Source organism: Rhinolophus sinicus, chromosome 4, assembly GCF_057876585.1.
Source record: "Rhinolophus sinicus isolate RSI-liver-muscle chromosome 4, RSI-T2T, whole genome shotgun sequence".
NCBI classification, from domain to species: Eukaryota; Metazoa; Chordata; class Mammalia; order Chiroptera; family Rhinolophidae; genus Rhinolophus; species Rhinolophus sinicus.
The window spans coordinates 107,805,506-107,832,296 of NC_142504.1; the positions used below are offsets into that span (position 1 = coordinate 107,805,506).

General features: G+C 34.2%; 1 protein-coding gene across 2 annotated transcripts in view; it reads right to left on the bottom strand.

Annotated features, from left to right (window-relative positions):
• PIGN (phosphatidylinositol glycan anchor biosynthesis class N) overlaps positions 1-26,791 on the bottom strand; it is a 90,269-nt gene that overhangs the window by 20,465 nt on the left and 43,013 nt on the right. The window contains exons 20-28 of one of the 2 annotated variants that reach the window (XM_088798028.1): positions 24,181-24,289; positions 21,955-22,063; positions 18,352-18,454; positions 12,802-12,904; positions 11,078-11,164; positions 9,738-9,793; positions 9,421-9,496; positions 7,156-7,229; positions 2,309-2,480 (exon numbers count right to left, since the gene is read on the bottom strand). In XM_088798028.1, the coding sequence (XP_088654154.1) occupies positions 2,459-2,480; positions 7,156-7,229; positions 9,421-9,496; positions 9,738-9,793; positions 11,078-11,164; positions 12,802-12,904; positions 18,352-18,454; positions 21,955-22,063; positions 24,181-24,289 (739 nt within the window). In that variant the 3' untranslated portion in view covers positions 2,309-2,458. Of the gene's footprint in view, positions 1-2,308; positions 2,481-7,155; positions 7,230-9,420; positions 9,497-9,737; positions 9,794-11,077; positions 11,165-12,801; positions 12,905-18,351; positions 18,455-21,954; positions 22,064-24,180; positions 24,290-26,791 lie in introns of those variants that run through there. The other variant, XM_074339876.2, reaches the window with a different exon arrangement.

The following is a 26,791-nucleotide window of genomic DNA, read 5'->3' on the forward strand; positions in this document are numbered from 1 at the left end:
GTTCTCCATTTCTATAATTTTGCCATTTGAAGAGTGTTGTAGAAGTGGAATGAATCAATTATAAAACACTCCGTAACCTTTTGGGATTGTCTTTTTTCACTCAGCACCATTCCCTTGAAATTCATCTAAGGTGCTGTATGTACCATCGTCTGTTCCTTTTTATTGCTGAGTATGGATATACTGCCTTGTATGGATGTACCACAGTTTGTTTAACCATTCAAGCACTGAAGGACATCAGGACTGTTTCCAGTTTGTAGCTATTACAAATAAAGCTGCAATAAACATTTGTGTACAGTTTTTTATGCAAACACAAGTTTTCATTTCTCTAGGAAAAATACCTAAGAGTGTAATTGCTGGATTGTATGGCAGTTGCATGTCTAATTTCATAAGAAACTGTATAACTCTTTTCAGAGTGATTGTAACATTTTACAAAAACACCATCAGTAATGCATGAGAACAACTTTTTTGCATCCTTACTGGCATTTGGTGAAGTCATGATTTTTTATTTTACTATTTTGACAGTCATATAATGAATGATACGTCATTGTGGTTTTAATATGCATTTCTTTAATGGCTGAGATGCTGAATATCTTTTTGTTGACCACTTTGCCATCTATATGTCTTCTTTAGCTCTTCTGCCCATTTTCTAATTGAATTATTGGTTTTTACTGTTGAATTTAAGAGTTCTTTACATATTCTAGATAGAAATCCTTTGACTGATATGTGGTTTGTAAATATTTTCTCCTAGTATGTAGCTTGTCTTGTCATTCTCTTAACAGGGGTTTTTTTGCAGAGCAAAAACTTTTAATTTTGATGAAGTCTAATTTATCAATTTTTTCCTTTTATAGATCATCATTTTGCTGTCAAGTCTAACGTTTTTCCTAGCTCAAATCCCAAAGATTTTCTATTATGTTTTTTCCTAAAAGTTTAAATCCATTTTGAGTTAATGTTTATATAAGATACGAGATTCTGGTCAAGGTTTATGACTTTTTAAGAAATAATTGTTTTTCTAACTATTTGTTTGAAGTATAGAAATATAACTCAGTATGTACGTATCTCACATATGCATATATATACCACAAGTCAGACTGATCACATCTTACAAAACAAATCTGCTGTAAAAGACGTAATAAAGTGTGTTAAGTGTTTGTAGAGGACACTATGGTCATTCACTATAACCTCAACCCAAAGCGTGAATATTCCCAAAGTTATAATCCCAAAGAAGGCTTTGTCTAGCACAAGTTTTAGTGGTTCCAGAATCCACTCCATTCTAGACAGCTCCAATTATTACAAAATGCTCCCCTTCTTTGAATCATATAATCAGTGAAACAAAAATTCCACCCTTTGGATCCCGTTCTTCTGGAGCAAGAGATAAACACAATTTAAATGAAACAGACCTTAAAGTATCTTTTTAAAAATTTTGTTTAACGTTTTTGAATGTTGTTTTTCTAAAGCAAATTATTTTATTGTATGACACAGATGATATTCTGGAATCCTTCTGAAGTAAGACACACCTGATGAAGTTACTTACTGTCTTCTCAGCCTCAGTTTCCTTATCAGTACAATGGGCAAAAGAATACCTACTTCATCGTATTGTTGGGAAAATTAATTCAGGTAATATATGTACCTAATACAATGCCTGCATATGGTAGGTGCCTAACAAATACTGGTTCCTTTCTCACTACTTTTAACTAAAGCTGTAGATAAAATGAAAGACACAATGAAAGATACAATCTCTGCCTTCATCGAGTTCACACAGCATGTACCAGTTAGCCAGGGCTGCCATAACAAAGTATCACAGACTACCGGTGGCTTAAACAACAGAAAATTATTACCTCACTTCTGAAGGCTAAAGCTAAGATCAAGGAGTCAGCAGGGTTGGTTTCATCCTGAGGCCTCTTTCCCTGGCTTGTAGGTGACCATCTTCTCCCTCTGTGCTCACATGGTCTCTCCTCTGTGTCCTAATCTCTTCTTCTAAGGACACCAGTTATATTGGACTAGGGCCCACTCGTATCACCTCATTTTACCTTAATTATCTCTTTTAAATGCCCTATCTCAAAATACAGTCACATTTAACATTTACATTTTGGGGGGACACAATTCAGTCTACAACAGGGTATGAATCAGAAAAGTAAGAAATTGTTTTATCACCATATGAGTTATCTGACTTAACTAGGAATTTAGGGTGGGGCAGCTGAATAAGAAAAGTTTATCAGAGAATACGATGTCTGATCTAAGCCTTAATTAACAAGAAGAAAAAAACTTTACCAGGACAAATCCTTCCACTCTTGAGCCATTGTGTGGAAACTGAGGAACACAGAAGTAAACTGCCCTGGATCCCACAGGTAGTGAGCGGGCAGACGCCAACACAGCCGTCCGGCCCAGAGCCTGGGCTCCTGACCAGTAGGCACGCTGGCTCCCCCAGGCACTGCGCACTCTCAGATGCCTCAGGTGCTCATCACGTTCTTCTGAATGTGTCCCTTGTTTATGCACATATGTTTAAATAAGGAGGCATCAATGAACACACTGTTCAATACTCACAGTGACCAAATCACTACGAAAGTAAGATGGGATTATCACTCTCCTTGTTTTGGATATGATATTTCTATTAAAAGCAGGTTAGTTTTATATCATTTTACCTCTACAATGTTTTGAAGCTACCGAGCACCTAGAGCCTATGAGTTTGCCCCATGAATACTTTTTGATTCAAGAAATAAATACATGCTACTGGGTTTTCATCCAAATGGTGATAACTATTACCTGTTATCCCCTCCACCAACCCACTATGAGCATTCACCTGCAATGGTCTCTTCACTGATCTCCCTGCTTTTACTTTTGTCCCCCTAAGGTTATTATCCATACAATAGACAGTGGGGTTTTGGAAACCTTTCCAATGGCTTCTTTCCACAATAGGCAAAATTCTGAGGTCCTAAGTATGGCCTAAGTAGCCCCACATGGTCTGGTCCCTGCCCACAATTCTTTTACTACTGTAGCATACCCCACTGAAGGCTAGCCCTCTTGTTGTTTTTCAAATACACCACACACGTTTTCACCTCATGCCCTTTGTGCATGCCACAAACTCTCTATCTGCAATGTTCTTTATTCACAGTTTCATGGTACACTCTGTGTTTAATCAGGTTTCTGCTTAAATGTCTCCTCCTCATAGAAGTCTCCCCCATAAATCTATTTTTCTTCCTGACATGTAATACTACCTGACATTTTATTGTCATGGCAAGCATTTTATTTATTATTTATCTCTCTGAATAGATGGTAAGCTCTATTTACCAATGTGTTACCCACCAGCAGCTATAATAGTGGCTGGCATTTAACAGAAACTCAAAACATATGCGCTAAATGAATGGTAGGAGTAATCAGCGTAAAATAAAATTGAAAATGTCTACTACTCCACATTGTGATACACACTGACTTAAGATCTCTTCCTTTTGGTTCCACAGAACTAAAAATATTTGAACCAAGGAAAATTAAACTTGGTAGAAACACTACCAAATAACATTGTAAAAAGCTAAAACCACCCAGAATAAAATCTGTAACTAACAAAATAATGATGGAAGAAGCAAATCTCCTTGACAAAACCAAGTCTGTAATATCTGACCCAGGTAAATTAGACCTGGTAGAGATAATAGCCTTAAAAGAAAAAAAAAAGTCACATTAGCTGGAGCTAAAATTCATACACTTTAAGATAGATAAAAATAGAATAATGACCAAAATTTCTTTGTTAAAATTTTTACAATTGCCCTCAATAAAGATAATTTTAATGAATTTAAAAAAAATAAAAATAGTTTAACTTCACTTCATATTAAATTAATCAAAAAATTAAGCTGGTTTAATATAGTTTCCCCTGGAAAATGCTCACCCAATAAAAGTGATTCGACACTGGAGTAATTCTGATCCAAATTTGGATTCCTAAATATGGGAGCATGACATCCTGAAGATTAAACCTTCCAGTAGAACAAAACAGTATATTCAAAACACCTTATGTTCATTTCAATTAGTGCAGGGCTTGAGAAAACTAGCTTTTTCGCTGCCAGATCATGGTGTTGACAATTGTTGACCTTCTCAAGTTTTTCTCAATCACTACTGATTCTCCTGAGTATGTGATCAAGTACAGAACTGAAAAATTATCCCTTTTAGATCTCATTATGTGGTTGGTTGTCGAATACTTCAGTAACTCTAAAACGTTCTTCTCTTTCTCGACTGCCTCTGAAGACTTCCTTATACTTCGTTGCATTCTGAAGGTGATAAACGTCTTCAAGGTCTATGTTGCCTCATCACCTGAGGCCTCAAAATATCCTCCTCAACTGTGACAGACACTTTTGATTGGCTGTTTCCCACACTCACGCCAAGCCATAACTTGTTTTTCTCTAACCACCTTCCGGCTTAGATATGAATGTGTGCCAGACAGAGTTCTGGTCATTGAGACAAAATCTGAAATCTATTGGCTGGGGCATTGGGGAAATACATTGCTTCCCTTATGGAAAGGGAGAATCAGCTGACACAAATCCTTGCCCCTTCCCCCATGAGTCCTTCCCATCTGGGTGGCAGATATGATTCATGGAGGTGTGAGAAGAGCCAGCACCCTAAGACGGGAGAGCAGAAAGGCGGGGCTGTTGATGACATCATACCAGCTCAGGACTGCCAACCTCTAGACGCCAGGTTCTGAGAGACAATGAATCCCTGTTTCTTCCAGCTACGGTTAGATTCTCATTACTTACAGCCAAAAGCATTTCTAACGGATCAACCATGAGGTAATCTTCATGCCCAGATACTCCCTTTTACTGGCCTGTACCCAAAATACACAAGTCTTTGAAATAAAGCCAGATATCAAGACTGAGAAATTAGATAAATTATTGATATTTAGAGAAGTTAATTTTAAAATCATGCAAAATAAAATAATGCTAACACCGCTGTTGTACTTTATTTTTGTTCAATACATACTTAAGGAATGAGTCCAAAGAAAACCGCTAGAATCATCTCAGGTTTGTTCTGCTGAACTCATCTTTGGCATTAGGGACATAACAAGTCAGTCATTAGTGTAAACTCCACCTCCATCTTAACCCCTAGGCTTTCAAGAATTGTGTTGTAAGAAAATGTTTAGCAACATAAATAATGAGACTGAACATGTGGGTAGAAGGAGAGATGTTATCAGTGATATTTAGCAAGTGGATCTGGTAATGAGGGTGGATGAACTTAGGCTTGTGTGATACAGAAAACAGCATGAGGAGCTAGTTTTCAACAGGAAGAAAAGGAATTGCTAGGTTCAATGTGTAACATTATCAAATTTGAAGGGTCGGTGTGATATTGAAGGGGAAATGTCAGTGACCTGTAAAGGTTTAGTGATCAAAAGACATCCATAAAGCCTCAACTTTGTCATCTTTGCCTCAGATGTCTGCCTTTGTATTTATTTTGTTGCACTATCTCAGAACAGAATTACTACACACACATGTACGTGTACGTGCACACACACAGATATACATATACACACTTTGATGAGCCTTCTACTTCTTATTCACCTGTCCCCCCAGCTCTTTTATCAAAGATTAATTAAAATCTTTTATAAAAAAATATATCCACTAACAGATGCAAGGAAGTACCTATAAGTTACCATTTTTTATTGTAGCTAAGTAACTATCTTTCATATATTAACAAGGTATAAATGCTTTTAATGTTAAATTCATGTAAATATTCCGCAAAAATATTCGAAATTAAAGTAGAAATGATATTTCTACTAATCATTTCTACTATTTTTAAACAGTGGAAGAAAATCTTTTTTTTTTTTAATTATGGCACATGCATAATATGCTAAACCCAGTTCTAGCTTAAAGTCATTAACATGCAAATGTATGCTAATACCAGTTATTTCTTTTAACACTGAATATGCCACCTTGATTCAACAATAACAGAACTGCAAAGAAGCTTCATATTTATCTCAAGTGTCTTTCAGAGAGGCTGATCAGTCATGTACTGATGAGGCAATTTTATAGGTTAAAAAAAGTAAATAGTAGAGTCGACAGCTTCTCTTCCAGCAGTTTGATTGCTTAAGACTGACTGCTCCAGAAATTCCTCAAAACTCAGAAAGAATATTTCACATTCCATTTGTCAAATGTGTAAAAATCAAGACTGAGAAACTATGTATACTATTGACTTTTAGAACAGTTCATTTCAAGCCATGTAAAATGAAATAATGTTAACACATTTGTCTAATACATATTTAAGAAATAACCCCCTAAAAACAGAATGATATCCCTCCTTTTGTAGGCACAGTTATATCTACAGTAAACCAGTCATTAATTACAATAATTTAACATTTATGTTTTACTGTTTTCTAGGGAGACTCTTCATTAGCTTGAATAATATGAGGTCAGACAATTAAGCTCGTGAACTCATCTTAGAAAAAGTGCTACATACCTCATTGCTGAATATCACTACAGTCACCCTTGGGAAGCTATGCACCAACCCCAGTGCCTGGTCCACCCTTCAAAGCAATTTTGGAACTCTTTTTCTGGAATGGCTATCAGAGCTGTCATCATATTACCCTTGATGTCCTGGATGTCATCAATATGTCTTCCTTTCAATATTTCCTTTATCTTTGGGTAAAGAGTCATTGGGGGCCAGATCAGGTGAATAGGGAGGGTGTTTCAATACCGTTATTTGTTTACTGGCTAAAAACTCCCTCACAGACAGTACCGTGTGAGCTGGTGCATTGTCGTGATGCAAGAGCCATGAATTGTTGGCGAAAAGTTCAGGTCGTCTAACTTTTTCATGCAGCCTTTTCAGCACTTCCAAATAGTAAACTTCGTTAACTATTTGTCCAATTCATGCAAATTCAAAATGAATAATCCCTCCGATATCAAAAAAAGGTTAGCAACATCATTGCAACAAGTTTGCGAACTTAATTGTCCAACCTCATAGTCTAGTAACATTTAACATTTTATTTGCCTGCAAGAGGCTCTAATTAACTACTCTCCTCTAATGACAACTGAACTCTAACCAAAAGGGTAAAGCACTTTTTCTCATTTTTATAATAAACAATCTATGTTACAGTGTCTTAATAGCAATCACATGAAATACCCTCAAATGCTTACTCTCATTTCTTAAAAATGGGCAAATACAATGGCTCGTAAACAGTCACCTTACCTTTTTGATGATAACTGGGTAGTTAACTGCACTGCTTCAAAAGCACACATCACAAGAACAAAAGGAATCAAAATCTGTTTAAAGGAACAACAAATGATGCCATGGGTAGCTGAAACATTTGAAAAACGTTTTGAAATAAATACTATTTCTGTTTATAGAAATATTTCAATTTCTCAAATGAATTTTATCTATATAAAAGAGTAAAGAGTAAATGCTGAAATAAAACCAGGATACCAATAACATATAGAACAGCGATAAAACTGACTTTAAAATCTGTATCAATAGTATATGTAGTATAAGAAATAATACAACACACATTCCAAATAAAACCTATTACACATTTTTGTTCCACTTATGTCATATTAATTAATGACCATGTTCAAATGTTTCCAAGAGGCTGTGAGAGGCCCAGGATGCTCAAATGAAATAAATTTTGGAAACTGGCAATTTGATTCACAGATCCCTGAAGCCATCTGGTTATTTGATACTATAACTCCATAAACATGATTTACTTGTTTAACCACTGCTTTTTGTTGTTTTATTTTAATCCTAATTTATTTCTAGTTATAAAATTCATACTCACTGTAAAAAAATTTGTCAAATAAAAATTGAGAAAGGTATAATAAAATTTATACTGGTTGAAAATCCATAATCCAGAGCTAACACTGATAATATTTTGAGATACTGCTTTCCAATGACCAATTAAAAAAGATATATACATACACACACATACACACACTTGATATTTTTAAAAAGAGGAGAGAAGAAGCTACGGAATATAAATGATGTTTAAGACTGCAAGATTCTTTTTCAAGTGGAGGATATACAAGTCTGACTGAAATAGAGTCAGGAGGACCTTCCCTGGCAGCCACATCTGTCAAAAAGAGTCATCAAGTGCCGTATGTCAGTCAGCTCTCTGAATTAAGGTAAAGGTTAAAGATGTAGCATTCTACTTTAAACTTTTTTTTCCTTGTTTTTAATTAAAGACCCATGGTGTTTAATAGACTGAAATAAGAACAACTACCATTATAAAAAATGTATATTAAGATTAAGGATACAATACATGTTTTAAAATAATTCAGTAGAGAATGGAACATCTTTCTGACATTTCTTAAAATTACATTTGTATTAGTACAGTAACAAACAAAAGGATATTAATCCTATTAAGAGATACATACTTTTAACAATTATTACTTCTGTTATCTGAATAGAAAGAAATCAGATTTTTGGCAGATATTAGTTACTTTATTTAAACAAATATATCCAGTTGGCCTTCTATGTCCACAGATTCAACCACCGCAGATTGAAAATACTTGGGGAAAAAAGTTGCAGTGTTGCTGATGTGTATTATGTAGTTAGGCCTATAATGGTTGTGTCTGTACTGAAAATGTATGGATTTTTTTTTTCTTGTCACTATTCCCTAAACAATACATTGTAACAACAAATTACATAACATTTACATTGTATTAGGTATTAAATAACCTAGAGATGATTTAAAGTAATCAAGAGTATGTGCATAGGTTATATGCAAATACCACACCATTTTCCATAAGGGACTGAAGCATCTGTGAATTTTGGTATCCACAGGGGATCCTGGAACCAATCCCCTGGGGATAACAAGGGAGGACTGTACTAGCCAGCTAAAATATGTCAGACACCATGGTAGAGGGAATGAGACGAGCACGAAGACCCTAAAGAAGATGGGAAAGAATGTGAATCACATTTCACTGGATTCTGAACCCCTGGTAAGCTGTGAATTTGTCATTATATTGGCATCCTTAGCACCCAGCTGGTGCCTGGGGCATTACTGAACGTAAGCACTCGATGACATATTTGTTGATTAATGAATCCATTGTGGATATATGCATTATGAGAAAAGATTGTAACATGTTGACAGTCTCATGGGTGGGGAACATGGTTTCAGGGACCTTAGATTGTGAGGACAGTGCAGTTTTGATCTGACTGCACTTGCCACAGGCTTTAATCACCTTTCATTGGACTTTCTGGGACTAACAGAATCTCTGCTCTTTTGAAGTGTAATAGGCTTAAGAGTAAAGCAAAAAGATGACCTATATTTTGGAGTAAAGGCTAGAGGGTCCCATTTCCATTCTGCAGTGTCTAGGAAGGTATTTACTTTCTATGCTGTTTAACTTTGTCACAATTACTTTATAATGTTAATGTCACAATTACTTTATAATCTTAATGTCACAATAAGTCCATAACCTTAATTGATCAGTATCTTAATAAAATAATAAGAAAACTAACCTTCCACATCATCAGGGCTCCCATCATAAAAGGACTAAATATGGTCAGAAAGCAGTAAACAGAGGCAAGATCAAAGCTAAGGAACCAACATAAAAAAAATGATTTTAGAATTCACATTATAACTTTAAAAGAATGTGTACTAAAATACACTCTTACTAAAACACAAGCACACATTGTATCAAGGAACATTATATCTGTATGTGCCGATACACACCAATCTCCAAAATATATCTTTCAGTATAAAAAGCAAGATACAGAACAAAATCCCAATTCGTATTACTTTTTTGGATATACATACTATTTTCATTTAAAATTACCTGTTAATAGATGCTATATTCCCAGTTCCAAAAAACGCTGTCAGTAAAAAGAAAACCTAAATAGAGTTAAGGAAACGGCAAAACAAGTCAGAATTCATACAAATTTCTTTTTTATTTAGAAAAGATATGCCTATTCTACTAATGGGAGTCACTGCGTTTTCATTTGTACATTTGATCATGAATTGCTCAAGGTTCAAGATCAGACAAAGAAAGAGTAAGTTTTAGTGAAGGAGAACAGAGATGGTAAAGAAAGCTGAGAAGAGAACCCAGGCCGTGTACTGGAAGTCAAGGGAAAGGAGAGAAATCAGTCAAGTTGAATGGTCGAGAGTGGTTAAGTAACACCGAATAGAACAGACTGCACTCAGGAAGCCCCTGCAGACCCCGGACAGTGCAGCTGCAGCAGACCTCTGACAGATCTGCACCGAGCTACAGTGTGCGCCAGCACGTGCCAGGCACTGTTGTACTTTTGAGGACAGAGCACATAAATGGGGAGGAAATGGGAGCAGCAACTATAGATTCTTCTTCCAAGGAGATTAGAAGTAAACAGAAAAGATGAAACTACAATTTAGGGGGATGCATGGTTCAAGGAAAGAAGTGTGAATAGGCTGAGTGGAAGGAGAAACATTCCTTCTGCAAAAAGTCTGCAAAAAGAGAGAAAGCAAAATTGAGCGCGAAAGTAAGAGGTCGAGGAGAGAATGAGAAGTTACTTTCTGGACCTCAAAGGTCCACTCCCGCACCACAGTGAGTTCAAAGGAAATATCTCCCTATGAATTTCTTGAAGCAGCTCAGCCAGTCTTCCTAAAGTGCGACTTCATTCAGCCATATTGCTTTTCAAAGTTCTGATTCTAATAACTTTCACACAATATTACCTGTGATGTGATCCAAAAACGCTGTGAGATAGAGGTTATATGAATATAATATAGAACACACATTAAAAAGATACAAAGCAAACTTTTTGGCTTTTTCCAAACCAAACTCTTAACAGTGGTTTCTTGTGGATAAGGGAAATTAGACTGGAGTGGGGAGTTGGAAGGAGACTTTGGCTTTAGCTGTAATGTTTTAATTTGTTTTAAGTGTGTGACATACGTGACAAAATATTAATTGTTGGTATCATGAATGGTAGGAGTACATATTTGTTTGCTACATCATTCTTTATGCTTCTCTGTAGTTCAAAAAAAATTAAAAATGTAAACTAGGAGAAAATTACGATTGAGAAGGGGGTTGAATGGCCTCCAAGGAAATACCACTGTTAAGTGACAAGCAGAAACACCTTCCACACTTTCTTACTCCATTAAATGGGAGGTTGCAGCAACTTAAACAAAAGTGCAAACAAAGGATACAAGGAAAAAGGCCCTACGGGTGTCATCCAGAGAGAGCTGTCGAAACTGGCTTATATCAGTATTATAGGTGAATTGGATATTGCTGACCTGTGAAAAATAAGAACTACATGAATGCATAATAACAGTTCACTTACTTCTACCGCAAAATGCAAACTTACAGTCTAAGTTACAATAGCTAGAAAGATAATCATACTGAGAAAAAAATTAACAATAAATCTTTTCCTCTAGCTTAATCACACCTTAATAAAATCTTCCAAAAGGTAAAATGTGTTGCTAATAATACGCTGAACATAACTGTAGTATTGCTGTATGTGTAATTAAAGTGAGAATTGGGCTTTTTGTTGTCCTATATAAATGCTTCACTTTTAAATACCTGTGTAATTATTCACGTTCCTAAGACCTGATTTGTCAGACTGTCCTGATCTTCTCAAACCCAGGGACGGTATGATATCAAAAAGCATGATAAAATTAAACATTTGTCTCTTTGTTCCTCTGTTAAATCTACTTGTAGAGAAATTATTTTCTCTCTATAAAAAAGCAAAATATTTCTGTCTCTGCTAAAACAGAAAGTCACTAAATTCCAAGAAGATGGGTACACTGTTGCTTAACCCCCTCCGCCCAAAAATCATGGCTGAGTTTAAAGGCAGCCTTTCCTCATCCCTGACTCCCCATGTAATTTTCCAGTAAGTTATTAGGATGCTTTAATACTTATCTAGAAAAAGACAGATCTGCTTTCAGCTAAAAAATAGAATTTAAAAAAATGACACTATAAACTTCATTTTTAAATTTAATATTAAAATATTTAATATTTAATATTAAGGACAGTCTGACAATTTACTTAAATCTGATCAAAATTGCTTTTCATGTATTGTTTTAATATTCCAGGGCTGAAAGTTAAAAAACAGTAATTATTCAATATTTCAATAAATTTCTTCTTTCATGAAATTAATTATTCTAAATTATCAATTACTTTCTATAAACTCAACTAAAACCAGTTAAGGATAAATCAACTATGAAGGGGTTTTTCTACAATATTCATTTTATCTGACCTCGGTAAAATTGCAAATATTCCATCACCAATTTCTCATAATTAACTTCAGTTCTAAAATAAAGGCAAGAGACATCAATTCAACTCTCTATCTCAGAATAATAAAGGTGTCCTTAAAATTTGATTGGCTTTTAGCCAATTCAAAGTATACAGTCCAAGATTTTTGTCTGGGGCTACAATCACTAAGGTGACAGAATAAGCATTTTGGATTAGGATGACGAGGAAGAGAAAAACAACACAAGGAACATAAATGTCACCTTCTGATCAAATTCATAAATAGATTTGTGAATCTATTAGACAACATAAATAGACAACATAAATATTCTTTCAGATAAAATAAACTGGAAGAAAGAAAAATTAGGCATGAAAATAATAGAAAGAACATTCTTTCTCCTCCATTCCTTCACCTATATTGATTTCTTTTATATCAGTGATTCTCAAATAATCTCTAAGAAAAGCCCAACCTATATAATGCCTATAAGACAATAAAATCATGCTTTTCTGTTGTAAGTAAAAAAATCCTTACAAGCTAATTGTTTAACTTAATTATTAATGCCTTAAATAATATAAAATTGTAAGTAGAAAGAATTTTTGATGAACTAACACTGCAACTTCCTTATAGGATAGAGAATATTTTAATACTCAAATAAATGCAATAATGATTTTGACAAGCTACCTTCTGTTTACAGGCAACACCACATTGCTGTAGGGTTTCTTGTTCCATGTGTATCCAGACAAACATCACACAGGACAATACTAATGGAAAGAGAGCTTCATACCTTCAGGATGGAGTGAAAGTGGAAGGGTAGAAATAAAAAATTTAAAAAAATACATTAAACAAATACAAATGCAAATTTATACTGAGGTCTTTCTCAAAATTAAAACAATCTTGATAATACTTCTAAGTCACAATATCACAAAATTTAAATTTTCTAAGTTTTCCAGAAGAAGAAAGTAGAAAAGGGAAGTAACATTTAAATATAAGCTCCAAAACCATCTTCTTTTGAAATGTATTAAATCTTGAGATCATGATATGTTTAAAATAGCAGAGATATTTAAAAATAATTCATAAGGTAAATGACAGATATACACATAAGAGAAAGAAAATACTAAGACAAAGGTAAAAAAGACAATTCCCATGTTAAAATTATTAATATACACAGAAGAGCAAGACAAATGTCCCGTTTTTTTTTTAAATAGGTGCAATATAGGAACATAAACCTCTTAAAAAAAAAAAAAGTCAATAAATACAAAAAAGCATTTGACCTTATTGATAACTGATATGGAAATTAAAACAATAGGGAGATACCATATTCATTTACCATTATTTACCCATATTTAAAAAATGTTGACAAGAGTGTAATGAAAAAAGAACTCTCATGATTTCTATAATAAAACGCTTTCTGGAAGGCAACACTATGCATCAAGAATCTCAAAAATATTCATACACTACAACCCAATAATTTCACGTCTAGGAATTCCCTGAGAAAATCATTAGACATATGCACTACAATCCCCATTTGAAGATGTTTATTGTAATACTGTTTACAGACGGGAAAAATAGAAAATAACCTACGCACCCACAGGTGAGGGATTAAGTAACGTATGGTCCACTCTAGGCTAGAGTACAATGCAGACAAAGGATAACAGTCACAGAAGCCTTTTCCGATCTTTTTCTGCCCTATTTGGGATAAGTGTTGCACCTTTGTAATCCCACAAATACTCTGTTACCGTACTTGTCACTCCGTTTTAATTGTAGTTTACTTATATGCATTCCCTTATATGCATTGTAAAGTCTTTGTGTCAGTCTTATCGTCACTGCAGGCCAAGCTCAAAACGAGTATTTGATGAGTGAGTTACTTACCTAATTGGAAGTTACAAAACAAAATCTAACAAACCAAACCAAAACAAAAAAACCCTTTATTTCTCTTTCAACTTTTTCAACTATTGAACTCTCTTCTACATGGCACTATTTCCTAAACATGAGAAAGCAAACGAAACAAAATGCTTCAAACTCTTCCACCTATCATAAAAGTAAAACACTGAAGACTGGGCAAAAGGAAACATTTAGGTTTGAGAAAGCATACACAAATTACTTGGTATATATCATTTAGAATGCCCAAAAATCTGAACAGACAAGACGTACATGAGAAAATACCGTTAATAAAACAAGTTCAGAAAGTTATACAAAACATACCAATTTTGACCTATTACAATAGCATTTAGCATTCTTATTTTACAATGAAAGTGCCAAGTACTGTGAAGGATACGATGAAATAGGACCCCTCATAGGTTATTGGTGATACTAAAAAATGGCACTGTTCTTAAGACAAAAGGAAAAAAAACAACAACAATTTATACTCGGTGGCCCACCTATACTACATCTGAGAAGTGAACCAAATAAATAATCTAAACGATGTAAAAAGCTCTTTATGCATAAAAACATAACTCAAAATATTATTTATAAGAAAAAGTGGAAATAAAATGATCAAAAATAGAGGAATGGCTAAGGTAAATCCATATCACAGAATATTAAATATCTATTAAAATGACGGTTAGGAAGCCTATGAGCCACATGGGAAAATGTTGCTATAATAATGTTAAGTAGAAAACAAGGATACAAAATAGTGCATAGACTATGATTAATACTATATATTTGTTAAAAAGACAAATACAGAGGTAAGACTGGAAGAAAACATACCAGAGCATCAACTGAAATAGGGTTAATAACTGCTTTTGCCCCTTAATCCTTACTTTCCAAAATGTGATTATACTATTTTTACAATGATTTAAAAAAAATAATTGAAAAACAAAGATTTATAATGCCTGTCTCCTACCCACTCTTTAAAACTTACCGTGTTTCCCCGAAAATAAGACCCAGCCGGACAATCCGCTGTAATGTCTTTTGGAGCAAAAGTTAATATAAGACCTGGTCCTATTTTACTATAAGACGCGATCTTATATGTAATATAATGTAATATAATGTAATATAATGTAATATAATATAATTAATATAATATAATATAATATAATATAATATAATATAATTAATATAATATAATATAATATAATATAATACCGGGTCTTATATAATATAATGTAAGACCGGGTAGAATATAATATAATACCGGGTTTTATATTTATTTTTGCTCCAAAAGACGCATTAGAGTGGATTGTCTGGCTAGGTCTTATTTTTGGGGAAACAGGGTAGTTCATCTTCCCCGAGGCCTTGATGGCACCAATTCAGCTCCCCTACTCAAACTCTTTCTTTAGTCATTCTTTATATCATACAATTCACAATTAATTAACTTAAAATAACTTAATTGTTGCATTTTGTAATTGCCTAACACTATAAAATGAAGTCCTGATTTTATAGCAGCTTACAACTCTATTATACATGTGGCGTACAGTAATTGTTCGGCCTGTATGTCTGTCTCGTGCTCAGGACAACTGCGATGTGAAAGAAAAAAACAATTGTTGATTCACTGAATTAAGAAGGTGTATACTCTGAACAAAAGAGGATGGTGAGTTTTTACATACTTGCAGTTATATATGAAATTATTCTTTCCTAATACACAAAAACATAAATTCTATAGTTCTACAAATAGTGCCACAGATTTATTTCCTTTCAAAAACTATACACTATGGTCACTTTCTTTTGTAAAACGTAGATGAATAAATCTGATAAAGGAAATCTTCCCATGGGACTTTGTTTTTGTAGACAATCAATATCTTGTATAAAGTTTGCATATCTGAATTAATAAACTGAAATACCAATAAAATGTCATCATGGGCTCACAGTGTACATAATAAAACCTTACTAAAACCAACCTAATAAACTAGGCTCTGCTAGTTTGGTCTCTGTGCAAACTGAACAGGGCTGAAAAGGTATTTAGCTTTGTATTACAGTGTGCTAAGTAAGGGATAATATAAACAAAATTTCAGAGGGAAGTTTAACCAACTTAAGAGAACTATTTTCAAGTATTACAATAGCTTCCATTTACATAAAAATAAATGCTGATTAAAAATTAATCTTCTTTACTCATTAAATCAAAGATGCATTGTTAGAATTTAGGATTGCTATATTTCTGTAAAGTAATAAAACTGTATTTCTTTTAAATATCCTGTAATTCTGACTATTCACTAATTTACATAGAGGACCCTCCAGGTCATCCAAAACAGAGATGTGGAACAATAATAGGTGGACGATGTTTTGCAAAACTGATTTGACACTGAAAAATGTACTAATTGAAATTATATTAGACCGTGTTGTTCAGGCTACCCCACTGAATTTTTTTGTAAAGGTCAACATACTGTCTGATATTGCAAAATGTATTTCTTAATACATTTATTAAGAAGGTCATACTCAATATTCTGATCTTAGGTGTTAATTTTCACCTTTTAGATTTTTCTTAAATTGAATGTACTTGTGATAATCTGTTTTGGTACCTTTAATGGCTATTAAATTGATGGTTTAAAACACTATAATACTTATCCTTAATGTTAGTTACATGATTCACTCTATGTTATGAAATATTTTTTCACTCCAAATCCAACTTTAATTATCCTTTCTTCCTTCCTTTCTTAATTTGTAATCCAGCAAACCAGATATTCTTTTAGGTTTATTTGTATTTTTTTAATCTACCACACTTTTCCATTAAATCCGTTTATTGCTTTAGAACTTGAAGATTCAAAAAGAAGGGCTTATTAATTATTAAGTGATGGTGTATTAGTTAGCATATTGCTAGACCCTCTTAAACATTTACTTCCTTTGGGCAACCTCTGGGTGTGACCTCTTAATGAAACTCATGTGACACCCCCAAATGGTGTGTTAGAATAAAAATGATTTACCTTCTGCTTTCTTAGCTAGACTAAAAATTTGTGCATATATACATTTATACATTGATGGATCCTGATTATAACTAAATTATTTATTCTATAATCTCAACAATAAAGGGAAAAAGAGTGAAACGTTTTAAGGTCTCATTATGTTTATCACTCTCAAGTAAGAATATGCTGATAGACTTCAAGTTCTATTTGCAAGTTCAAAGTTCTAAGTCTGAAAGCAAGCCCATCTTAACATCTTATTAGGTAACTGTGAAAATGTTCATGTTGCTTATATGACATCGTCATAGTTGTACCCCAGATCTGGTGACGCAGAGAGAAATGAAAAGACAGGCGGTGGGGGGAGCTTTGGTAAGAGAAGGAGGTTTGGCGCCCCACTGGACCGTGGCCTACCTGGAGCCTACAAGGAATCCTGGGGTCTAGGTCACTCAGGATGTCGGGTCCACTGTGAAGATTCTGAGAACATCCCTTTAATTCTGAGTGAGGACAACTAAGTTTCCCAGAAAATGAACCAAAGTCTTGGACCCCAAGTGGCTTTACAAAATCATCTAATGTGGAAATAATCCATTGAAAGCACAATGGTGAATCCCTGGGTTTGGTCTAATTGAAATCAAGATCCTATATTTGGGCCAAATTTCAGACTATGAGTGGTGGTTATTTGATTTGTCTGTTCTACTCGGTGTTTGTTATAATGTGCACATTTCTCACTCTCATAAAAATTTAAGTAATGATGAAATAAAATTCAAAAGCAAGTGAAGAATATTTTTCATCTAAGTACATGGGAAGAACATACATCACTGAGGTCCAGAGAATGCTTCAGGATCCATCCCAAATCAAGCTGCTAGTTTCTGTTTTTGTTTTGAAAGGAAATTTCAATCTTATATAAAAAATGGATGCTTTAACTTTTGGGAAAATATTCTAAAAGTCTTGTGACTCAAAAGGAGTACTTGGACTATATGTAAGAGTAACAATAAAAAGAAAACTCTGTATTCAGAGAAGAATGAAGAAATCAAAGCATAATTTAAAGTGAATGAAAGGAAGGCTACAAAAACTAAAATTCATCTAAGTCATTGTTTGAGACTTAAAATTCCTCTACAATCAACCAGAATTTGCTAGTACTGAACTAATATGACATTTTAGCAACCTAAGGAAACAACCAGAAAGACAACAGATAATACTGTGAAAATAATGAGAAAAAGAAAACCGCGGATTGTGGTTCAAGTTACATACAGTTCTTACAGAGTAGAAAATATTCGTAATTTATTCCTTAAGATTCACACAATATTTTTCACTTCCAGAGGTTCAATACTCATAGAGGAGAAATGTTAATGAGTCATTTAAAACTTGCTACTGAAAATGAAATTTTAAGAGTGGTCGATACCCTGTGCTGAGAAGGAGGTACGATGACATTGAGGACAGAAGTATGCTAACCAGTCGCTGGGGAAGAACCGTGGGACTCAGCAGTGGCAGGACGAAGGACGAGGCTGCAGGAAAACAAAGCGGGGCAGTGTCAGTAGGAGGCACCAGCATATGTGAGTTCAGGAGCTCAATAATCTGTATTTATATACGACCCTTACTGTTTGTGTGACCTCTAAAATGAGGCTATCTTTACCGTAATCATTTTTGTAAGAAATTCGAAACTCCCTGTTTTTAATTAAAATTTCATTTCATTGTTTTAACCAAATTTGGGCTCAGATTTCCTCAATTTATATTTATTTAGCCTCGCTCACTGTGCTATTAACTCCTATAGGAATAACTTGTTTTCTAATGTAGATAATAAAAAATGTAATGAAAAATATTATTTAAGATTTAGTAACTCTTCTCTTAATTAGGCGTTTAGTTCAAAGACCTCTTACTCCCCAGAAATTGATTTTTCCCAAACCCTCCTCCTCCAAGTTTTCCCACTGCAAAATATTCATTGAGAGTTGTAGTGTAATCTTAACAAATAAAGTAATCTTTCCCCACAAGATAAAAAAGCAACTATTTCAGTGGGGGAAGGGCAGATGAAGGAAGAGGTGGCAGCAAAACATAAACTCCCCTATCTCTACTTTGGAATGGAAACGCACATAACTTCCTAGTTGCCCTAGTAAGATGGCAATATGCCTGGAGCTAAACACTCCAGAGTATGGCGACAGATGACCCGGGATGGAATCCTGGCTGAATCACTTATTAACTATTTAACCATAGGGCAAGTTTGTTAACCCATCTAAGTAGACTGCAAGTTATATTTCTAGTACCCTTGGACAAACAGCTTCTAATTTTTTTCAGATGTGTGGTTCTGATAATGTTATCATCACCTGATATATATTTTAACACAAAGAAACAATATTTAAAAAACCATATTCCTATTTAAAAAGCCAGTTCAAATGAGACTTTTTCTGGAAAAATATTTTATATCCTCGTTTTATGCTTGTCTAAAGGACTGATGAGGTGCTAAAGGGGAAATAAGAGTCCCCGTTCTGAATGACATAAGTTAGAACCAGCATAACATATCATTTGTGCATCATAGTATGCTAGTAAAAATGCTCATTGGAGCTAGACTATGGTAAATTAGTGTCTGGAAGAGACGTCCGCTGACCTGCCTTTGAGTCAACTATTTCATGCCTTGCACCATTTGGTAGGCATCCTCTACTAATCCCTGGGAGGAAATATCTTGTTTAAAAATAAATGCCCATCCTATAAGAAACTCACTTCAGATTTAAGGACACACACACAGAGGCTCAAAGTTGAAGGGATGGAAAAAGATATGCCATGCAAGTGGAAACCATAAAAAAAGGTAAGGGTACCAATAGTTATATTAGATAAAATAGACTTTACACCAAAAATGGTAACAATACACAAAGAAGGTCATTATATAATGATAAAGGGGTGAATCAATAAGATATAACAATCATAAATATACATGTACCCAATACTGAAGTACCTAAATATATTAAGCAAATACTAACAGATGTGAAGGGAGAAACAGACAACAATACAATAATAGTAGAAGACTTCAATACCCCCACCTTAAGCAGTGGATAGGTCATCCAGAGAGGAATCAACAAGGAAACATTAGACTTGAACCATACATTACACCAAACGGACCTAACAGAAATTTACAGAACATTCTACCCAACATCAGCAGAATACACATTCTTCTCACATGCACATGGAACATTCTTCAGGATAGATCACATGATAGGCCACAAAGCAAGTCTTAGCAAATTTAAGAAGGCTGAAATCATACCAAGAATCTTTACTAATCACAATGGTATAAAACTAGAAATCACAACAAGAGGAAAGCTGGAAAATCTACAAATATGAGAAATTAAACAACACACTCCTGAACAACCCATGGGTCAAAGAAGAAATCAAGAGAAATAAAAGAATCTCAAAACAAATGAAAGTGGAAACACAATATATGAAAATCTATGGGATGCTGCAAAAGCAGTTCAGAGAGGAAGTTCATAGTGATAAATGTGTATGTTAATAAAATAAAAAGATCTCAAATAAGCAACCCAACTTTACACCTCAAGGAAATGAAAAAAGAACACTCTAAGTCTAAACTTAGCAGAAGGAAGGAAATACACAGATCAGAACAGGAATAAAGGAACTAGAGACCAAAAAAAACAATAGGGAAGATCAACAAAACGAAGGATTGGTTTCAAAAAATTAACCAACCTTTAGCTAGACTAAGATAAAAGAGAGAAGACAAATAAATAAAATCAGAAATGAAAGAGGTGACATTAACAACTGTTATACAGAGATACAAAGGATCACAAGAGACTACTATGAACAATTATATGCCAACTAATTGGATAACTAAAATAAATGGATACATTCCTAGAAACATACAACCTACCAAGATTGAATCAGAAAGAAATAAAAAAAATCTGAACAGACCAATAACAAATAAAGACATTGAATCAGTAATCAAAAACCTCTCAACACAGAATAGCCCAGGACCAGATGGCTTCACTGGTGAATTTTATCATACATTTAAGGAATAATTAATGCCAACCCTTCTCAAACTCTTTCAAAAAACTGAAGAATAGGGAACAATTCCAAAATCATTTTACTAGCTCAGCGTTACCCTGATACCAAAGAAAGAGGACAATATAAGAAACTGTAGAACAATATCCCTGATGAATATGGATATAAAAATTCTCAATAAAATATTAGCAAACCATATTCAATAACACATTACAAGGATTACATACCATGGCAGGGTGAATATAAGGTAAGCCTTACTAGGTAAACACCGTCTCAATGTCAGAAAATAAAAAAGTGATAAAAAAAAAATATGGGAAGTATTTACAAGCTAATTTGAAGGGGCTCTCTCTGGCCAAGTCTGGGACAATTTGAGCCCTGAAATATCAACAGTAACAAGTTATAAACCTCTGAAAAAAACCAGGAGCTCATGAGTCTATAATAATAATAAGTAGATAAGTGAATGAATGAATGGATTAATGAATGAATCCTCCCTATTGGAAAGAAGGGAAGGTTCTTACAGTAGAATGCTGAGAGCCTTCTGGTAAATGCAGTGGGAGTGTTGGAGTTAGAAAATCATTTTGTAGCCACCATGGCTAAGACTGAATCAGGAAAGACTTATGAATGGATGCCAAATCTAGAAATTTTGATAAGAAGGATATTTGATGGTCTTAGAATGTCTCCCCATAGATGGCTTATTAATTGCAAGGAAGGGGGAAAGCAGAAGACATACGGTTTTCTCTTCTGGAATCACTTGAATTTTTATCGGATATGAATAAATATATAGCCTTTTACCAGGTCAAAAATATTCCATCAGGGAATTCTCATTAACACATGAATGCTCATAAAAGTTCTAATTTTCTTTGTCAAACGCCAGCAAGAGAAAGAAATAATTGCTGGTTATTATTTTCCTGCAGCACAACTGTCTTTCAGTAACACTGATACAGATGTAAATAGATGACTGTAAGGTATGACTTGACGTAAAGTTACCTCCTTTGGTTTGACCTCTTACCTAATATGATCCAGCTAACAATCTGATTGATCAGAGGCAGGCCTTGTTTCCTGAGTAGACTATTATGGGTGCTGTACACAACACACATGGAAAGTACTATGCTCAGCATCTGAAATACAAAACACAGAAATAAAAGAGAAGGAGGTGAGAGACTCATTTATATATCAGAAAGAATACTTCAAACAGTGCTTGAACAACAGGAATGTGGTGAAAAAGCTTTGAAATTGCACCAGCTCCCCTTCTTGAGACTAAGGTTAATAGTTAGAACTCTTACATTAAGCAAAGGTCATCCTTTTACATGCATGACATGAGGCCTTTTAGACTTTTCAGGAGTAGTTTTGGCATACATCATCACACTGCTTCTACCTAGACATCTTCGTTATTGACCTTGAAGTTTTCTTAAATCATGGAAATGCAGAGGGTGAAATGTATACAGTTTAGTGTATATGGTTTAGTGCCTTCTACCTCTGGCCTTTGCTCATAGTCACATCCATTTATTCATTCAACACATATGTGCACCTGAGTATTTACTTGGCACTGGGGCTACAAGGAGTACAAAGTCTTCAGGGAATATGTATAAACTAGTGTGAAGTTGGTAACTACAGCTGGTAGCCTGTTTTCGGTAATACTGTTTTATTGGATCACAGTCACTCCTATTCATTTACGTGTTGTCTATAGCTCCCTTTGCACTACAATGCTGAGCTGAAAATTTACAGCAGACTCTGTATGGCCCTAAAACAGCCTAAAATATTTACAATCTGGCTCTTAGAAAAATGTTTGCTAACCCCTGAACTAGTGGATTAACTGGATTAACTGCCATTTTCAGGAATGAGCTAAGCTAGTCTGTGAAGAAAGTAAACTCTCTTAGAGATCAGATTAGAAAGCTCATCACCAAATCCTACAAATAGATTTAACTTATTCTCATATTTTTAGTGAATTAAGAAGGAAAAAATGCTGTCAGTAAACCTATGGCAGAATCCTAGGATTCTTTAAATTGTAAGACATATTTTCATTTCAGATATGTTAAAATGTGAAAAGATACGTATCTTGAATCCATGAAAAATATGGTACACAGTACAGGAATTAATGCAAATTAATAAAGTTAATGTAAAAACGAATTTTATAACAGTTTTACCTTTTACTTAGGGGTATTTCTTATAAAGTCCATAAGAATTTTAGTGATATCTTTTGCTCCTATAGAGTGAGATTCAGAAATGTTCACTTCTGTCAAAGTACTCATTTTACAGGTGAATTCTGTCAAAGGGCTTTTGTGTAAAGCCAGTCAGTGTTCCATTTAAAATGCAAGACACATTCCAATGGTTTGATAGGATCGTTGACTAAATATTTCTTCTCTTTTTATATGTTCTCTGTTGTTTTCCAAGAATGATATCTTTTAAATGTTGCATATGGTATTTCAGAGTGTTCGTGGAAATACTTTCTATTATCTCAGCTTTGTTCTGAGTAAATATTTGGAGAAGACCCATATAAGCTTTTTTGGTCAGTATTCTAGATGTAGCTTTTTATTGTTTTGTTTAAAATAAAAAAATGTGGTTTGCACTATTATGTACAAAAAACCTATCATTTTACAGAATATGGCATTATATAATCCCTAATCCTCACAACAGTATTATTAATAGATAGTATTTCCACTTTACAGATTAAAAACAGACTAAAGTTCTATTACTGGAAATCACACATCTAGTATGCAGCATAACCGGGAATTGACTCAATGTTGAAACGTCAAGTTTACAATTCTTTTCACTACACCAAAGGCTTCCAAGTGAAGCCTTCAAGGTGAAGTTTATCGTCTCCTAGGACGTCGTCTGAAGCCTTAAACTGGCTATTCTTCATAGAAACATACTCAGAGGCTGCCTGCACTTCACAGAAGCTCATTCTTTTCCTGGCCCCAATGAGGACAACACAGAATCTCAGCCTAGAGGAGATTCAGCTCAACTTTCAGGTCAGTACAGATGCTGCTTCTGCCTCCTTAAGCTCAGCTCTCTGGGCATCTTTGGGCGGCCTCCTGTCAACCTTTTTGCTATTCCTACCTTTTAGAGAATGTATTTTCATGTATGTAATATCTTAAACAGAAAACTCTCTTCTAACCCAGTCGGTACTGAATAACCTAAACATGATGGTATCTTAAGAACAATATAATTAAATACAACCACAGACACATTTTGGTATATCATTAGTATAACACAGGGTTGAAAATCTACAACTGACCTGTAGTAGATGTAACAATAGCTCTCCATTTACAAAACCATCTTTTCTTTTTATAAGAGATGTTACAACAAACAGTGACAGCAGAAGAACCATCAGGCCTGCACCCATTCTGTTTAAAAACACAATTTCAAATTTTCTTAAGATAGTTACTAAATATATAGCATATGAAAATATTAGACATTTTACTCTAATGTAGAATCTGTCAGTCATTTGGTTTAATCAAGATGAAGTAGCAAAATGAAACATAGGTGTAACAGGAATAAACATCTTAGTATTTTTACTGGAGGGGTGGATAACTTCTTACACTTTCTAAGTATCTTTACCTCATTTCTATAATTTGATTTTTAAAACCTTTATGCATACCAAGCACCATAATTCTTAACCTGACTTAGACAAATTTACAGAAAAAATAAAAGGTAGCTAAATAAACATCTCATTGGTATAAAAAAAAATACATTCTCTGACTACGAGCATGTACTCAGACAGTTATAATTCACAGTATTCCTAGCAGGACAAACTGCTCTTGTCTGTCATTGACCTTCTTGCCTTCTGCAGCTGTTCCTGGCTAACGGAAGGGTAGGACAGCGGTCAAAAAGGTAGCATGCAGGTGAGGGATTTGTACAGTCATGAAACACATTATATTTTTTCAAGAACACCAGGTATGGTTCCTGAAGTCTAAGGAAACTGATATTAAGGAACTGGTACACTAATATTGAGCCCTACTTCGCACCTCCCAAAACTCTAAGTAACATAGGACAACAAATTATGTTGAGAACAGAATCTGGAACCTAGCAATATAATAGCACTAAGAGAAAAGGAGTTGGTTTAAAAGAAGTAAGAATGAGCACAAGGCTGGGCTCAGGAGAATGCGATGCATGAATTCCCAGGAAAATGCTTGTTTGTTTTTGTTTTGACTCTTCTAAATACTCTCTGAGAATCATAAGGGAAAACATAGTAACAATACATTCAGCATGGATAACCATTAAAATGTAGGAAAAACAGTTCTGTATGATCAAGATTCTTTGTTTGCTTTTGCTTCTCCTTTCCGTTATTTAAAAAAAATAATTTGACATTTTAATTCATTGGCAAATGTTTTTACTTTAGAGAACTGGAGTAACAGGGATAGTACAGCTATGTTATATACATTTTTGCTTTTTTCTTTAATTTTATCCTTAAACGTTTCACATGTCTATCTTTGTAATTTTCTAAAGAAGGGAGTTGATGTGAGAAATCAAATGGAGAGTAGAAATTTCTCCATGAACCAGGAGTCAAATAAAGAATTTGTAAATATAGCTACTAGGCAACCAACACAAACTAAATTGCTGAGGAATTTAAGTATGGAGGGAAACAACATAATCTTTAACAAATTAGAGTTCTCCTGTTTTAACTACCTGAATTCACCTTTACTAGAATATACACATAAAAAGTGGCAAATTTCTATGGAGACCATTTATACAATTTCTTTTCCTTTTAGCATATGATACATCCTGCTCACCTATGTCATTACTGCTTGAGCAGGACATATAGGCAGAGACCAATGAAAGGAGTGAAAGGGGATTTCTGGAAACAATAGGAGAGCTCACAGAGCAACAAGAATCAAGAAATAAATGAAAACATTTGAATTCATCTTCTCATATACTATTTATAGTTTACAACAGCTGCAAAATGTTTTTACTGAGTAACTCTAATGATAAAATATGGCTTACATAATATAGACTCAATACAATTATTTTGGGCTCTGCTAATAAACTGACTTCCTAGAATAATTTCAGATCTATTCCATATTGATATTCTCACAGAAATTAGATAAAATGTGTTAATTTGTAAATAACACATACTTTAAAATTAATACGTATTTCAAAAAGATTTGTTAATCTTCCTTCAATTAAAAAAATAAACCCTAATCTCTTAAAGATTAGGTTAAAATGCAACAAAAATATTGCTTGTACAGAGTTCAAATGAAAGTAACAAAGATGATTACATAATCAGAAAATAAGAGGAAGTGTTAAAGGAAATAATGATCATTTAGCTTGCCAAGCACATGCACAAACACACACACAGCCAGGTGACTGCTTGAGAATAATTTGAGACTAAAGTTAAAAGCAAAGGTAACCAATTATTTTACAGATTTTTTTTGAGATGTATTGAGAAGAAACAAATATGACAACAGCATGGAGAATTCAGGTAAGGTGTAGAGAATTTTCTAACAGTTAAAAGTGATTAAACATGGGAAAGTTGTCAAGGTATACAGGTTGCCTCCCATGGAGATCTTCACATTCAGATTAGGATAGGAGAGAATTTCATTTTTCTTAGACTTAAAAGTGCGGACATGCTCCGAGGCAAAGACAGAGGTTGTTACATCAATGGCTTTTAGACCTGTTTTGGCAACAGAACTTTTACTGATTCATCAGTATACAAAAGATACAGAAGTGTCTGCACTTTTTTGGGGGGTGGGGTGGAGGAGGTATTTTAAGTTATCACTGCTTGGCACAATTTCATTTTTCTGAAGGCCCAGAAGCAACTCCTGGGAGCGTTAATGCCTCTCAGAGCCTGGGACAAAATTGTGACTAATGGTTTGATATTAATATTTTAATTCCCAGGTTGTTGTTTT